This window comes from Pleurodeles waltl, chromosome 10 (assembly GCF_031143425.1).
Source record: "Pleurodeles waltl isolate 20211129_DDA chromosome 10, aPleWal1.hap1.20221129, whole genome shotgun sequence".
NCBI lineage: Eukaryota > Metazoa > Chordata > Amphibia > Caudata > Salamandridae > Pleurodeles > Pleurodeles waltl.
The window spans coordinates 211,023,728-211,042,393 of record NC_090449.1 but is presented as its reverse complement, the minus strand read 5'-3'; the positions used below and the strand labels follow the sequence as shown (position 1 = coordinate 211,042,393).

General features: G+C 41.5%; 1 protein-coding gene across 1 annotated transcript in view; it reads left to right on the top strand.

Annotated features, from left to right (window-relative positions):
- The window catches only part of XYLT1 (xylosyltransferase 1), a 644,618-nt gene that overhangs the window by 588,364 nt on the left and 37,588 nt on the right, over positions 1 to 18,666 (top strand). Inside the window, exon 9 of the mRNA XM_069210190.1 lies at positions 8,694 to 8,889. Coding sequence (XP_069066291.1) covers positions 8,694 to 8,889 — 196 coding nt within the window. The remainder of the gene's footprint in view (positions 1 to 8,693; positions 8,890 to 18,666) is intronic.

The following is an 18,666-nucleotide window of genomic DNA, read 5'->3' as shown; positions in this document are numbered from 1 at the left end:
GACAGCTGTCAGTAACCTCTGCTGGGTGCTAGCCTTCCTGGCAGCAATGTACTTGGCCTGGGAGGCAGACCCCAGGGCCAATGGCAAAGTAGGCCCCCTGACCCTATTGGTCATGGTGGGGTTGCTCAAGTGTTGGGTGACCTCTTTGGGTAAGCTAGGTGTTGCCCTAGCAAAGTTTGGAGTAGGGGAGGTGGGCACCTCACTACCCAAGTTGGCAGAGAGAAAGGAGGAAGACCCCCCTAGAGGGAAGTTTCAGTTTGAGTTGGGTCCTTTTACTGTTGGGATGGCTTCACTACCCATAGGGAGTGACCCTGACAGGAGGATATAAGGCAGAGTAGGCCCTGCAAAGGGACAGTCAGTTTTCTTCACTGTCTTCCAAGCCTAACAAGCCAGGAAGACTCTCCCAGGGTTGGGCTGAGTCTCCTGGGCGTGTGGGCTGGGGGGGGGGTTGTGTGAGAAAACAGGGCTGATTGCAGAGGCCCCATAACTTTTTGCCCCCATTTTCCTCTTTTTGCTGGTGTTTTCCTGACTTTGATGGTGCCCTGGGTACTGCTAACCAGTCCCAGGGCCTGTGCTCTGTGTAAAATGGATATGCAAATTAGGCTAATTATAATTGGCTAAGTTAACCTACCTATAAGTCCCTAGTATATGGTAGGGCATGTAGGTTTAGGGACCACAGCATAGGTGGTGCACACCTAGGTGCACTGCTGAGGTGCCCAGTGTCATTTTAAAAGCAAGCCTGCCTTGCTGGCTGCTTTTAAATTAAAGTTATATGCAAATTCGACTTTGGAATTAAAGGTACTTCCAAAGTCTTAAACTACCTTATTTTTACATATAAGTCACCCCTAAGGTGTGCCCTATGTGCCCCTAGGGCTGGGTGCCATGTAACTATAAGCAGGGACTTTATAAAAATAGATTTATAAGCCCTGGTGAGGTAAAAACAGCCAAATTCGTTTTTCCCTCATTGAAGTAAATGGCCTTCATAGGCTAGAATGGCCAGACTTTATTTTAAATTTTAAAGTCTCCTTAAATGTTACATACCAAGAATTTGGTATCAAATTAATTGTTGTAATAAATCCCACAACTTCCAGTTGTTGGATTTAATAAAACTTGTTCAGGTAAAAAGTTTAGACTTTACCTAAAAAGTTGCCAATTTCAGCTCTGCATTGTTTTTGCTGCTGTGCTCTGATTGGCCAGCCTGCAGCAGCTTCTGCCAGGCTGCCTTGATGAGGTGTGAAGTGGCCTGGCTTCACATAAAGGAATGTGCTTGGGGGAGAGAATCTCCCCTCAGCAGATGGTGAGGCAGGAAGGGGGAGGGCTGCCAAACTGGTCTTCAAAGGCAGAGAAGGACATTTGGAGCACCCAGCAACACCCCCACATCCTGCAACCCCAGACAATTAGGTGCCCCCTTGATTAGATTAGGAGAGGGCAGGAGAGGGGTGTGTTTATGATTTTTAGCCACACCAGTGGGTGGGCTCAGCCAGATGTAACCTCCAAAAATCAGATTCATCCATGTTGGATTTTTAGAGACTGTTGCCTTCTGGGATGGATTTTTGCCACACTTCCCAGGAAGTGGTCATCACAGGGGGACGACCCTGTCCCTGATTGGAGAACCAGGGCCCCCCTGCTTTTCACCCAGGAGCAAGGATAAAACTGGCAGACCTGCACCCACACCTCAGATCCCTGCCAGATTTCAAGAAGAAAAGAACTAAAGGAGAAGAAGGACTGCCCTGCTGGACCCCTGGCCTGCACCTGGAACCTGCACTCAGAAGGACTGCACCAGCTGCACACTTGGGCTTCACCACAAGAAGGACTTTGCCTGGCTTCAACTGGTTCAAGGAGGGACTCCCTGTTTGCTACAGGTGAAAAATTGCTATCCAGAGTCCCCTGCACCAACTCCTGAAAAAGTGACCAGCTGACCACTGTCCAGAGGCCAAAAAGGAGTTTGCGCCAGGTGCATTCTGGGAGTTGAAGTCCGCACCCCCCAAGGACCATCACAGAACTTCTGGACCCTTGGGGTGAGCTGTGGACCCCAAAAGAACCTCAAAAGAACATCTGGGTGAAGCCCCAGAAGTTTGGAGAAGATTTGAAAAATTTTGTAAAAAAGCTCCAGAGAGGGACCGACCCGCCGCGGAAATTCTAGCCGGCTTGCCTAAACCGCGACCCGGCCTGATTTGGTGGTTCGTCCCGGTAAAGAAAAACCTCAGAAAAAGAGACTAAGTCCGAAGGTAAAAAGTTGACCGGGACCTCCCAGCCATCGTATCTGAGAAGGGCTCCACGGACGTCGGATCAAGATCCAGGTTTACCCCGGTCGAAGGATTTTCATCTCGAAAAAACAACTAAGTCCGAAGGTAAAAGTCTCCACCGAGGAAACCCACATCGCGTATCCGGACAAGGGCTCCAGGAGGTCGGATTCAACTGGCAGGTTCGTCCCGGTGAAGAAAAACTTCAAAATAAAGACTAAGTCAGAAGGTAACTTTTTAACCGAGGCCTCCCGCGACTTGTAGCCGAGCAGGGCTCCATCGCGGTCGGCCTGAAACTTTGACTTTGCCCCGGTCCTGGTGCAACCAGATGACCCGATTGGCGCTTTTTGTTTCTAAGCGCTAGAAAAGTAATAATTCTTTAAAAATTCATATCTCCGGTTCTCTTTATCCGATTTTATTCGTTTTTGTGTCATTTTAAAGATAAAAATATAAACTATTTTTATAAATTGGTTTTGGATTTTTAAACTGTTTCCTGTGTTTTATTTGATTACTGTTTTGTGATATTTGAACGCTTTACACACTGTCTCCTAAGTTAAGCCTTGACGCTCGTTGCCAAGCTACCAAGGGTTGAGCTAGGATTAATTTACTGAGACCTAACTGTACCTAGGTGGAGGTTAGTGGCTTGTTGCTAGGTGTAGGTACCTACCTGCCCTTACTAATAACCCATTTTCCAACAGGGTGCATATGTATTTGTGAAGGGGAGATGTGTGTCTGCGTGTATGAATACGTGTGTGTATGTGTATGTGGGGGTAGGGGGGACCTGAACGGAGGTGGGGGGGATGGTGAGAGGGGGTTGTGGAGGGCCAACAGGGAAATTGGAGGGAGGAGGGATGGGGTAGATTTTTGGAGTTCAGGGGGTGGGGGTTGGGGGTGGGTCTAGGAGCTTGAGGTCTGGGTAAGAATTCCTGTCACCTGTATGCTTTCCGCCAGGAAATCCCTGGTGGAAATGGGATCATTATCCCACCAGAGGTCTGGCCTCCACCGCCAAGTCGAAAGTGGCTATCAGTGGCCCAGCGGTCGATTCTGGCCTGGCGATGGGTAGTAGTGTACTGGCTGCTTTGCAAAGCAACAGGCAGAGTGTCAGTCCCTCCTACAGCATCCAGCTCTTCTTCCTGGCAGAATGGTCTCAGTCCAAAAGGATTTTAAATTTGTGGGATCAGAGGTTTAGCACCTATACCCATTTCTTCCTTTGAAGAAGGCAAACTTCAAAGAAAAGTCTCTGTAGTATTCAAGACCCTGCCTTTCCTGCCCTGGACCCAGACACACTCCAGGAGGTTGGAGACTGCTGTGTGCAAGGCACAGCCCTATTCTAGGGCACGTGTCAGCTCCTCCCACCATTCTAGGTCCGGAAGAATCATCAGGATATGCAGGGCACACCTCAGCTCCCTTTGTGTGACTGTCTAGAGTGAATTCACAAACAGTCCAACTGTCATCCTGACTCAGATGTGTATTCCACAGTCAGGCATAGGCACAGAATGGTTACAAAAAAGAAATGCCCACTTTCTAAAAGTGGCATTTTCAAACTTAAAAGATAAAAACCAATTTCAGCAAAAGATGTATTTTTAAATGTGAGTTCAGAGACCCCAAACGGTATATCTCCATATTGCCATATGTGCTCCCAATGGGAAATTACACTTTAAATACGTTTTAAGACAATCCCCATGTTACTCTATGGGAGAGATAGTGAAAACCGAATTTACCAGTATTTCACTATTAGGACAGGTAAAACACAACACACCAGTACATGTCCTACCTTTTAAAATCATTGGCACTATCAGTGCTGCCTGCCCACTAGTAGTATTTGATTTACAGGCCCTGGGCATAAATGGTGCACTATACTAGGGACATACTAGTAAATCAAATATGCCAGCCATGGATAAACCAATCACCAATACAATTTAGACAGGGACCACTTGCACTTTAGCACTGGTCAGCAGTAGTAAAGTGCCAGAGTCTTAAAGCTAGCACAAACAAAATGAAGCACACGGTCAAAAATAGTTGGAGGCAAACGGTTTGGGGATAACTGTGCAAAATGGGCACTTTCCAACAGACAGGGAGTCCTACCTTCCTTTGTCTGATTAAGCTGTTAAACCTCCCTCTATTTTACTGACATGTGCATGTTAAGTATGTGTTGGGTGCCTTTCAGTGTTAATTCATTCTCATTTTGTTCTCTTGTCTTATTACTGTCCTGACCATACCAAGGGCCCATGAATCAGGACCCCCCCACCCTGCAAAGTATGGATTATGAGGAAATGTCATGCCTAATAAAGTTATCTATAGTATCCAAAATATTGATGCATGGAATATTTGAATGAATCTCAACCACTGATAATTACTCGGTGCTGCATCCCAGTCCATTGTTATTTTGCACAACATGCCACCTCATTTTGGACCCAGCCATATGCAAATCAGTCCTGACCCTTTTCCAATGGGAACAGTGGAACCTGAACTGCCAGGCCAGGTCCTCCCTGAACAGGAAAACAGAATGAACCTAAAACCGGTTTCGGCCCATTTCTGCTCATTAGCCAGGTATAGCTTGGTTCCAGTGACACAGTGTGCATGGGATGTGCACATCTGGGCATCCCACTTAGTGGTAAAACTTCAAACTTTTTCCCTTATTAAAGAGGGACTACTGAGTTGCACTGTTTATATTTTGCTGCTAACCATTGTTTTGGCAATTTGTTTTCTTCAAGTGTTTTCTTTACAAGGAAAACTGCTTATATTAGTCTCAGGCGTATTAGATTTTTCCAAGACTCAATACTCAACGTATGTGCTACCATTACCCTAGTCCCATTGACTGGATTTGCGAAACTCGCCTGTTCAGTCTAGGCTCTTCAAGAAGCTTGCAGCTTGCATAGAAATTAAGAGAACATTGTTTTCATGAAGAATAAGGCTTTGATAAATTCTAGATGAGAACAAATATATGCATGAAAGGAAAAGATAAGTGAATTCAGAAGACTAAATTCAGGTTAGGTTGCCTAAATTATATAACATACATGTAGGAATAGCCCATGTAAGTCAGATTATGTCAGTGAGAGAGAACAGCTGTGGAAAAATTATTAGGTCAATTTACATCAACATCTCTTATTCCTAACATCTCTCTCTAAATCCTATCAATTCTTCATTTGAGCCTTGCCGTCCCTCGTTAAAAACGGGTGTGTCTCGGTGCTGTTGTATTTTTTCTTTTTACTATCCATCATAACATCTATCGTGTTGCAGAACTCCTTCTTCCAGTCTTTTATAGAGGTATTATATTGATAACTATAATTTGGTACTCCTCAAATCTGCTTCTCCATGGCTACAGAGAATTTACTGTTCTGGGCAACCATCATTCAAGGACTCGAGAAACATTTTCCTTTCCAGTATTTACTAGTTTGTGACCCTATAAAAAGAGCATACCATCTACTGCCAAAAATGATTTACTATTTCATGAATAAATATTTGTTTCAACACAAATAAAGAACAGGAGGTCTTCGCACTCAGAACAGCAGTTAGGCTGTTGCTTACATTGGCTTTACTGCTGTTTTTGCTTTATCTTTGCAAAGTCCAACAGTGGCAGCCTTGTTTGTGTTCTACGTGCTTTCAGCATTTCAGTGCTGTTTTCATTTTCTTCATAAGATGAAGCTCTGCTTTCAGCACTCAAGCGTGATAGATTCTACACCTTAGGGTTTATATTTACTATAGATTGCATGTCCTGATTTATATGTGCACACAGTTTGATCAATAATAAACGCATTGTACCAATTCAATAATCATATTAATCATACACATCCAGCCACTGAAAGGGGAATTAGAAGTAAACCAGGAAAGTATGCTTTGACTGACTACACGGCAGTGCGGTTTATATTTTTGAGGAAAGTATTATCGGAGGTTTGGGACAATGCGTACACATGTGACTTGAGGACACAACATGAACGAGTGAATCCTAAACTCCTGTGGCCTTTTATAGAGTTTGGTAAACAGAATACTCCATCAAAAATGTGTCCATCACAAACGTGGCGGATGTCCTATTCGCCATTAATACAAGTTAATTGTAAACAATTTTGTTACAAGCTTAAACAGATCAGAAGTTACTAACAAGCAATTGCAATATAATGGGTCTCACCTTTGCTCGAGTTAGAGCTATTAGCATTGTAAATTCCTAACTGGACTTTTCTTGCCACACAAATTGAAAATGAGAAGTAAAACAGTTGACATAAGCAAGGTGATTCAAAGTGCCACGGCCATCACGGAGTGCGATGGAGAGACACAAAAGTAAAAATAAGTTTACTTGCGCTCAAACGTATCCGCAAACGTACAATTATCCATGTAACAGGGTCGATGGCAAGGGCAGTAACAAAACTGCCACAAGGAGGAACAAATATAAAGCACTTACCAATGGTAACAACGGATTTTTGAAAGGCAAGCCAATGAATGAGTGATAGTGATGAAAAGCCCAGAGATAGATTACAACACGTCAGATCGCTTGCACGCTCGACCTAAACATGTGACAACTTGTGTTTGTGCACTTTGGAGGGTACTTTTCACCTAGTTACATTTCAGTTTTATTTGGAAGGTTCTCTTGCTTTTTGCAGAAAAATTGTCACATTCAGAAGTTTAGCAAAGTTGGAAGATTCAACACTGAAAACTGTGAAGTATGTAGTTTGGCATCCCAACTATCAAAAAGAATGTGTGTACTTTATTCAAGTGCCGTTGAATTCAGAAAGGGGTGTTGTCTGATTTGTATGGAGACAGGTTTTGCATCAATCAGGATGTGCTTGAGGGCCCAGTGCATGTTGTCATTAAAGCATAAGCACCTCCTTGCAGCAACACCTACAATAGGCAGAGAAGGAAGCCTTATGAGGTTATGTATCATTTGCACTACTGTGGGAGTGACCGATGGGAGAGGAATTGCAGTCACCTTAGAGTGATGCTCAACCTTGAAAGACAGCCCTGGACCCTGCTTAAGGAATTTCTAGACTGCAAAACCTGGATCTAGGTACTAGCCGCCGAATGTACATAGCACCAAAGGTTGAATGCTTAGATCACCTACAACTTAAATATGTGTAATGCTTCCCTGAGACTCCTACAAGTTCATGTGTGTAAATTAACTACATTTTATTTTACATATGAATGATTTATGTTCCTGTCGAATTATGTACATATTTATATTTATATTTTCTTTTAAAGTAGGATATCACTGAAATCACTGGAACGTTATATTTATAATACCGTTTGTATCACTTCATTAGTTCTTACTAGACCATTTTCTGTCTAAACAATTAAATAAGCCTATTCTGTGTGCCTTAGCAGAGGAGTATAATGTCTAGATATCTCTCATCACTCAAATGAGGAGTTGATCCGACCAAAATATTCTTTTTGCAAGATTTTCTTATCTTCAAAAGTTTTTCCGACTCATAAAATGGGACTCTGAATGGTACTAATTCGGTATCTGGAAGGGATGTGTTGTAGGTGTACCTTTCAAATATCAAATCACTAATTTATATATCAATGTTTTGTACCTGCAACCTGGTACCAAAACATTGAAACTGTACCAAACCTCAAGGGAGATGGTAATGCATTTACAAAAGGTAAGGGCTCACCTTGGGAGTAAAAATAAACCATTTTTCTTTTTTTCTTTTTAAACATAGTCTCTTTTCCTTCAAGGAAATGAGATGCAATTTAATAAAATGTTTGTCTAATAAAACTAAATACAGGCATGGCTGGTTGCTGACCCCTGCAGGGCAGCATCCCTGTGATTACCTGTAATCGTAGTGTCACAATTTGCAACCTACATCATTAATATTCATTTTGGGGGTCAGATTCTGATCCACTACAATACAGGTATTAAAGATCTGACTAATAAGTACATAGCATAGGTTAATTCTTAAAACACTTTAATGGTCACAAGAATACTCATTGCAGTATACAACCAATAGTTTGCATTTAGTTATTTGTACATCTGGCTCCTTGGTGCTACTATTGGCTCTGCTTTGTGATAATTGATTCTATTTATCATTGAATGAAATTTAAAGGCGCAAAGAAATGTATCAATCCAAATATAAAATTAATCAAAGTACTATTGCTAATTGTGAGACAATATAATTATTGACGCATTTCATATTTCTATGTATATATCATCAATAAAGCTGGAGGGTGTTGTTCAATGGGTTGAATGTTTGCCACTTCTGAAAATGATGGTCACCAGGTCATGTATTTTAATCCGAGCAACATCATCTCTGTCTTCCCACAAGTATTTCCACAGGTTGTTAAACTGAGTACCATAAACTGGGTGATGCCATGTTGGTTATTTGCAGTGCATAGAAGTTGGGTAGGAAGTGTATACAAAACACGTTGTATAAACTTCCACATAAACAATGACAATTCAGAGATTTTCTAAGTTTCCAGAGGTCATTGTAACCTGAATAGTGCACCGTGTATCCTCTCCAGGTACTATCCCATGGGACATCCAGTGTCAGTGCACCTTTACTTCCTTGCTGATCACTTCCAGGGATTTTTAATCAAGCATCATGCCACCAACCTAGCTGTGAGTAAGCTGGAGACACTTGAAACATGGGTCATGCCGAAGAAAGTGTTCAAGATTGCAAGTCCACAAAGTGACTTTGGAAGGCTGCAGTTCTCGGAGGTGAGAATTAATATCAAACTGTTAAGTATGCCCACTCTGCTATGCATAGTCTAATGCAGGCTCTTCAGTCCATGATGTAGATCAATCTGCAGGTGAAAGTTAAGGTTGTTTCTTCACATTATAAGTCATCTGGATTGTCTTTTAAATTATGACACTGCATAAGAGTAAGCTAAAAAAAGATGTATAGACCAGTTGTGCATGCCATCTGTACTTCATAAAGACCGTGCATAAACAAAACTGAGGGGGGCGATTAAGAGTTTGACAACGGACTACCCTGCTCTTCAAACCCTCATTCTGCTTACTTCATTTACAGATGAGTGGACTGAAAGCATTCCATCAATAGGACCACTGTTGCCTCTGTCATGAGAATACTGCCTCTGACTGCCTGACAGCATAGGGGCCACATGAGGAAGGACATTACACCATTCATCCCATTAGGGTTGATAGTGTAATGGCTTTTTTCCCTGACCATCATTGCCAGGAAATAACTGGTGGTGCAGAACAGGAAATAAATAATAATGAAATCCATAGTAGGAGTCTTCTTTATTTTACTTTGGTGTATGGCAGTAAAAAAACACATGGCAGCCATACACCAATCTTTTACTACATTGAAAGGAACCATCATGACATTGGTTCCTTTCAATACACAGAGATGACCACATGGCTGGAAGTCATCTCTAATTCTGGCGGGCGAAGTACCTTTGGGTTGGTGGAGGTAATGTCCTCCACCATCCTGATAGACACTTCTCCATCTGCCGATATTGAAATCAGGCCCTTACTGTCATCTCTGGGAAAGGTTCACATTTGGTTACTACTGGTGGGACTGATGAAGCCCCAGCAAATATTGAAGGGAGTTTCCCTAATTTCTTTAGAAGCCTTTCTGCCACTGCCCAGACTGGTATGGTTCATTGCTCTGTGCATTAGAAGAAGGGTTTGGAATGAGATACACTTACTCACAGGGATCCAACGCAGGTTCCTCAAATGCACAGAGATATGAGCCTGTTATGGGAGATTATTCACAAGACGAACTTTCGCATTTTGGCCAGTTTGGAATTCCCTCACCAAGTATTTTGGGAGACCTGCATAAAGTACGTTGGCGTAACCCAGCCTGGACATAATCAAGGCCAGGATCACCAGTATCCTCATGGGCACAGAGAGGAAATATTAGAAGGTTTTTGCTGTGCGAATAAGACCAAACACGTGGCAACTAGTATGTTGATTTGGTTGTGCAAGGTCATATGTTTACCGATCTTAACTCTAAAGTTTTTTACTACATCAACTTGCAGGATGGACAGAGAGGCCCCATCTGGCCAATGAACTTGCAGGTTTAAGTCGAAGTTATGTCCAAAACTGTGAACCTCTGTCTTATTGGTCTTACACTTAAGTTGGTTGATATTCATTCAATCAATAACTGCAGATAGACAAGGTTTAATGGCATCCAGGGCCATTAGCTCACTTTTTTAAAGGAAAAGACAAGCTGTGCGACACCAGTACAGGAGATTATCTTGGTCCTGAAAGACTTGACCAATGCCACAAGTGGGGTCAAGTAAATGTGAAACATTGTGGGGCTAAACACCGAGCCCTGTGGCACTCCTAATGCACTGCTGCCTGACGAGTAGGGGGCAGCCAGACTTCCTGATATCTATCTTCAATGAAAGGTTTCATCCACTACCATGAGGTACCTTTGGTGTCTATTTCATAATAGCGGGCGAGCAGCCTGGAATTAGGAACCATCTCAAAAGCAGCTGACAGGTCTAGCAATACCAGGCCTGACTTTCCTCAGGCATCTAGAGTGTTTTTAATGAGTTCAGAGACTTCCAGAAAAGTGGTCTCTGTACTTAATTTTGGCCTGAACTCAGTGTACTGTAGTGGGGCATTTGATTTAATATAGCTAGACAGCTGCCAATTGACAAACGTTTCCACAAGTATTGATAGACCTGGCAGCAATGATTATCGGCCTGTAATTGCCTAGGATATTGGAGTCTGCATTCAGTTTATTAAGGAGGGGTGGAATTGTGGTATGTTTCCACCCAGAAGGAACTATGGCAGTTGCCAATTAGAAATTTAGCTGGGAATTCCTTAGTGGGTTAATGACACCACCTCCTAGAGCTAGACTAAAAGGAGGGCATAGATCAGAGGGGAAGACTGGCTTTAGTTTTAAAATGGCCACTCTAGAGCCTTCCACAGAGATCAAGTTAAAGGAGGAAAGACAGCTGGGCTTAATATTTGGGATCATAGCTGAAATCAATAAACTTTCTCCTGAAAATCCTGATATGGTTAAGCTTTTCTGAATTTCCTGTATTTTATTATGAAAACAAGAGGCCATTTGTTCACACCACTTGGCCGAATTGGCTGAAGAAACCTTGCCTCTGTTGTAAGCAACCAGATCTGAGAATTGTTTTACCATTTTGAAATATTCTCTTGGTTTGTTTTCTGGCCTTTCAGTCCTACCTTTGTAGAATTCTCTTTTTGTGAAATCAATCAGAGCACAGCAGTTCTTAAGTGCCTTTTTGGACTTGGCTCTATCCTCAATGCTAGAATTTTTACGCCAGGCTCTTTCTGCCTTTTTACATATTTTTCCTCCCGTTTTAAGCTATTGTTGAACCAGGGACTAGAGATCTTATTTCTGCCTGGTATACATCCAGGAAGGGAGACCACTTTTTCCACCCAGGTACAAATCAAATGATCAACTTCTTGTGCGTGTGAATTCATCCCTTAAGATTTGCAATGTGTTTTCCAGGGCACTCAGAAAGCTGCTCTAAGTTTTCTTAGAATAAGGTCTAGTTTGGCCTGGATCAGGGTGATCGTCTCAACTTCCACATAAGAAGGTATGCCAAGTAAAATGAATCATATAGAGGTCAGTCCATGTTAGTGGAAGATGGTCAAATAACCCAAACTTTAATTAGAGAATACTAAGTTGATTGTATGACCTTCAATGTAAGTGGATTTGGAGATAGATTAGATTGCGTGCGGCCTAGTGGGGACATCATATCTTTTAGAGTAATCATATTGTTATCAGAGGGTCAGTTCAAGTGATTGTTGAAATCGCCTAGTTCAATACAGTGAGAGAAGTCCAAAATACATGAGAGGCTTCCTCATTGAGGGATTTCAAGAGGGGGCCCGCTGGTAGTAGAAGACTATAGATCAAAATGCAACCCACAGACTGCTAAGCATTGAGTGAAATACAGAAAGATAATGCTTCTGTATCCAGTAAGTAAGCTGCCTAAAAAGTAGAAAAGGTATGTGCCTGCATGTAAATGATTGCAATAGATCCTCCTCTCCCATTGGTGCGATCAAGGTTCTGAATCATAAGCCAGAAGGAATGTTAATTTCATTAAATGGTTTAGAATGAGTTAATAACAAAGTTTCAGCAATAATAAGCAAATCTGTCCTCTAATCAAAGAAGAGGTCTTTTTCAAGAACAGCATGCTTTTGAAGGCAGTGCACAATAATAAGAAGTGTTTCTAATAGGTCCTATACGTTTGGTGGGGGGGGATCCGACACAAATCCTTTGATGGGAATGGAGTTCCATTGGTGCACCAGCGGTGCACCTACTCTGTTTCCGCACTTTCAACAAAGAAGCAGGAGGATGAGGAAAATGCTGCCCCACCCACTCCCACACTGGAGCGGGGAAACAATGGCATTGCGAGGGGACTAAATTGCCACCATTAAAAATACACAGTGAAAAAGTGCAATAAAACTGTTCTGCAGTGCCCTGCAAACACTGCAATGCAAACCTCCCCCCCCCCCAAAAAAAAAACATCCTTGGACCACTCCCCACTAATAAAATAAAAATAGCAAGTTTTAAAAGTTTTTTTAATATTGTAAAAAAATTAAGGGCCTGATTTAGAGTTTGACGGATGGGTTATCCGTCACAAACATGACGGATATCCTGTCTGCCATATGTCCATAGGATATAATGGCATTGTAATACAGCAGAAGGGACATCTGTCACGCTTGTGATGGAGTAACCCAATCCGCCAATCTCTAAATCAGTCCCTAAGAGAGCGAAAATTGCTCCATACACTCTGCTGTACATCCACGCTTTTAGCACGTATAGGTAGAAGCAGGAGTGTGAGGAAAATGCCACCTCATCCACTACCACCACTGGAGCGGGGAAGCAGTGGCATTGTGGTGGGACAAAACCTCCCCCATTAAAAATGCACAATGAAAAAGTGCAATAATACCGCACTGCCCTGTGCAATACAAAAGTCCCACTAAAACAGCCTCACACCACACCTTAGTAATGAAATGAAAAGCACAAGTTTTCAATGATTCTTTAAATTGTAAAAGAATTAAGAGAGCGAAAATAGCTCCTTACACTCTGCTGCCCATCCACGCTTTCAGCATGTTTAAATAGAAGCAGGAGCGTGAGGAAAATGCCGCCCGGCCCACTACCAACATTGGAGTGGGGGAAGCAATGGTATCACGGTGGGACTAAACCACCACCATTAAAAAATACAACATAATAAGTTGTAATAACACTGCATTGCAAGGCTCTGCAAACAATGCAATACAAAAGTCCTCCAAAACAGTCTCACGCCACTTCCAAGTAATAAAATAAAAAAATCAAGTTTTTAAAGTTTATTTTTAATTGTACAAGAATTAAGAGTGCAAAAGTTGCTCCTTACGCTCCACTGTGTTTCCATGCTTTCAGCATGTTTAAGTAGAAGCAGGAGTGTGAGGAAAATTTTGCCCAGCCCACTATCAACAATGGAGCGGGGAAGTGATGATGTTGCGGTGGGACAAAACAACTGCCATTAAAAATGCACAATGAAAAAGTGCAATAACACTGCACTGCAATGCCCCGCAAACAGTGCAATATAAACATCCCCCAAAAAAGCCCCGCAGAATTGCTCCTGACAACCACCTCTGCTCCTTTTCTGTGTCTTTTCTATAAACCATGTCTATGTACACTCCTTCCTAATAGAGGCGACACTAGCTCAGTGAAGCATAAAATAAATTGAACTGGGAATGTCCAAGGAAAGGTGCAAGTGCACATAAGCAAATTGAAAACCACAACTTTCATTGAAAACAAAAAGAACGCCTTGAGCAATTTAATTTCCAATCATTGTGCCTCACAAAAGTAATGGGCACCTTTGTTGTTTAATTAGGAGAGAACCATATATGATTCAGACTGTTAGTATACATGGCAAACACCAGACATTAACGTCCCATTAAAGAGATGAATGTGGGGTTGGTGCTGGCTGTTTATCAATGTGTCTCTAGTCTGAAGTGCAATTTCATGCAAAGATAAATTATCGTGGAGGAGATCATTCGTGTGATCACGTGGGTTTCATTTGCCTGTGCTTTCCATTCTGTAAACCAAGGACACTCTTCTTTACTTGGAAGGCTCACATGCATGTGAAAGTAAAACAGTGCCTGTTTACAAAGAATGAAACACTTGCTGGACTCATCACAATCATCGTGGACCAGACTCACAAACCCATGGATGTACCAACGTTGAGCTGATGGTCTCAGATGGTTTGTTTTATATAAATGTAATATTCAGAGATTTAGTCACAAGCAGTATTTAATCAGCATGGCCCAAAGATAATTCTGTGCACACCCGTGATGCCTTGAATGTTGTTAAATATTAATTGGTGGGTCTTCACAAACCTTTGTAAGGCATGTTCACAATCCACATATGATCGTCGATGACAGTTTAGAATCTGTCCTGGGGTGGGGGGTGTATCATGTAGTCATTCTGTGTGGTGCATCAATGCAGAAAATGCCTGAACTTTTCTGTTTCCGTCTACAGTAAATACATTAGCTCAACAAAACACGCTGAGTTAGCCCAGGTGCTGCTGACAGCCGTCTTCGGGAACATGAAAAGACCATTACTGCCCTGTGCTTCTCAGCTCTGCTACCTGTAGCCCATGTACTAACTTAGGGCTTTTCGAGTTAATATATGTCTAGTAGATTGAGAAAACAAATTTACAGACCTCTTCTGAATCGGTGCAGCCCCGGGAACAGAATCCTGATTTCACCAGTGCTGGGAATTGGGAGGTAAGAACTGCAAAATTCGTGAACATGTATGGCAAAAGTACTTTTCTCATGGAGAAAAAAGGGACCAAAGTTCAAATGCACATGTTCTAAGCATTAACACCTGCATGAATATACATGATAAACACTAATACTGACAATCTAAGTTCCCTCTACGCCAATGATTTGTTGCTTTTTGTCAGTGACCTGAATGCTCTGTCCCCAGGGTGTTTCAGATTGTGCAGGTTTATAGCGAGGCTTCGGCCCTCATGGTCAACTGGGACCAATCAGTGTTTATGCTACTGATAGGAGGTACATCTAGCACAGCAACTATTCCTCAGTTAATGGTAGCCACAAATCATTTCAATTATTTAGGTCTAATGATCACTCACGACGTCAATCTCAGGTGTGAACTCAACGTGGCTCTCCTGGTAGACAGAACCAGAAAGGACATTGAGGGCTGGGCCACATTTTCGCTCACTATAATGGGATGTGTAGCCTTATTGAAAATTATGGCCCTCCCTAGATTTTTATATTTTCTTCAAAAGTAATGTTATTCCTTCCCCCATTGTTTCTTACACTCCTTGCACATAATGTGCACAAATGTGACGGATATCCCAGCCATAATATTAAGATTCCATAATATCCTATGGAAATCGTATTACGACAGACAGGGTATCCATCACGTTTGTCACAGAAGAATCCATTTGTCAAATTCTAAATAAGGTCCTTAGTTTGGTTACAGTTGGAAAGCACTGTTAAAGTAAATCGCTGAATAGAGGTTTTGTGTCAGAAGAATCGTCATTTTGGGTTGTGGTTCAAACCTTCAGCTAAAATGTTCCGGAGAATTGAAGCTTGGCAAGGAAAGGATTGGTTTGAAGTTTAAGGTTTTTTTTCTTCTTTTGGGGGGTCCAGTATTAGACCAGATTTTCCTCTAATGTCTCTTTCATGGTGTGGTAGAAAGCTAGTCTTTCAGATTGATGGGTAGGAGCAGATGTTGATCATTGTGGTTGCTAGAAGTAATTTTGATGTTATTTCTGACTCTAAGAGGGAGCCAATGGTGGTCTCTAAGAATGGGATACTACGGTTTGTTTTTGAGCCTTGGAGAATTAAAAGTAAGACATCCACCATGGCTTTTTAATTTTTCTTTCTCCTCATTCTTGGCTTACCAAAGTGCATAAAAGAATACACAGAAAGTGTTTTACCCACAAGGGTATAACAATGTCCTAAGCGCTTTAAGAGCTTTAAATATTGCCTTTGCTTTCAGGACATCTGTTTCTAAATATCACTGAGAGGAAGGTGATGTTTGTATTACAGACATGCTTGGAAAAAGTGAGCTATTCTCCACTGTTGAGGACACATCACACTCGATCACTAAATGACTGGCTGTTTAAATGCCCGTTAATTTGTTGTATCTGGCATGAAAACTGATAACATGAATAAGGGATCAAATCTCTCTTATTCATTATGAGTAATGAAGAATGTGTGTTTCACTGTTGTTATTTATTACAGGGGAATTTTATTGTCCCTAGTTTTTCCCTATTCCCACCTAGGTCTTGCCAAACTAATGAGAACTGGTGAAAGGGAGCATGGTGCTGTTTTTAAAGAGTAGATAGGATTACTCCGGCAGAGGGATGTGTGGAAAGACCAGATGAATGTGGATTAGGTTGTCAAGTACCCACTATCACAATACGTGAAAAGTATGAGGCTATTGAGGGGGGGGTGCTACAGGGATGTCAACCAGATTTTGTTTTAAAGGCATTAATGGGAAGAAGCGATGAATTGTCAGAAAGTGGTGGATGAATCAAGATGTCTATCACAGGTGTAGTTCCTAATTTATAGGCAAAGGAAGGAGGAATGAGTGGAGGATTCAGAACACAAAATCATCCCTGTTCGTGCCCAGCAGCAAGCAATGTGGGTGTTTTGGGGTCACCTTAAAAAGGCCAGAGTGACAGGTACAACTCAATGTATGGGGCAGACTGGATGACTGGATGCTCCGGTCTTCCAGTGTCATAACAGCAAACCATATAATTCTAAATTCAAGAAATATGTTGCCTTGTATAGGGCAATAAAGTAACCCACCAGGACTCTACAGGATGTACCTATTGCCTCCCTAGGTGGATGCAAACTAGACTGCTCTCATTCTTATTATTCTCTCTTTGTTCTTGCCTTAATCATTCCAATACATAGTGGCCATGTATTCTTTAAGCAAACTGATATACCAAGCCATGGGCTTTCTAGGACGTTTACACGTGACTCATTTCTAAAATCATGCTGACATCATGTCAACTACGTAATTCAGGTTTGAGTCCTGTGTTGCTGACATTTTGCTGTGCCACATATGAATCTGGTTTCTGATGTAAACTGTGTATACCTATTTAAGTTCTTCTGATGTAATCTGTTATTTTGCTATGTCACTGATTGGGTCTTGGGTAGAGCTACAGAAAAAATTGAATAAGTACATTGTGTATTGCAGTGTATGGATGAGCAATAGCTCTTTTACTCCTAGTCATTTCGAGCATGTATCAAGGAGAGCAGTTTTAACAATATAAAACTGTAGATAGGCGGGTATCAATGATTGTGGGTACTATTCATTGGAATGCCAAGTGAAAATCAGTTTTAGTGTCACCATCACTTAGAGCTACTCAGTAGAAAACACCACTGTCATTGATACATAATCATCTATATTTATATATACTTGAGTTGTCGGTAATTTGAACTCTAATTTAAACACTCGAGTACTAGACAGCAAGCTTGGTCAAAGATCACTGTTTCATCTTTGAAGGGTGAGGGATGAAAGGCATTCCGATAAGGGTCTGCAACTGTTAAGGCCAACTTTTGAATTTCTTTTGATTTCTGGTCTCCAAGGACCTTTCATATTCACCTTTGGATGATGATATAACTGAAAACGTTTACCACTGATTGGTTAGGCTGCACCAGGTGAGGAGTGTGAATCTGAGTCTCTATGATTCCTTTCTTTGTATTGACATGCACCCTGAAACTATTGCTGGAAAACAGAGAATCTCTTCTTTCTAGTAACTAGTCCCAAATTGTTCCCATGAGGTATCCTGGTAGAGCGAGAAGGCTATCTGAATATTAAAGAGATATTGTGTTACCATCCATAACATAGGGCAATATTCCTTTAAAGTATCAAATAATTTAGGATTCTTTAAAATCTATGGGGAAACGTGTACCAGGAATTAGTGTTCACATGGGACCTGGTTATTCCTGTAAATCTGTATCTTTTAAATGTACAAAGGGGTTGGTATAGCTATATGGAGGACTTTGTCACGTGCATTGAATGATATGTACAGGAATTTGTAATGTACTTAATCAAGAGATACTGTTAACACCCCAGGAACTCTAGATCTTATTAAATGCATCATAAGATTATTTTTGGTAGTGGAGTCAAAAGGCACACATTTTAAATATCTTGCTACTGCAGCAAAATATAATTTATCCTTAGAACTATCTTCTGTACTCTAATTTAATGAGACCTGCCCATTGACCTTCACTGTAGGAGAAGTTAGACCTTCAGTGTCAGAGAAGTGAAAGTGATTTGTAGTGGGACCTTAAGCACCGAAACAGTTCCATTAACTTAAGTGTTTGCTGATTGTAGAAAAACAACCTGCATACGATTGTTTGGATACCATCAGGCAGTATATACCACACATAAAATATGTATTAAATGAAAATATGTTCTGTGTCTTTTCATTAGCCCTTACATAGACCAATAATCAGAAAAATGGACATTCAAATAAATATGCATACACACACATATCAAGTTTACTC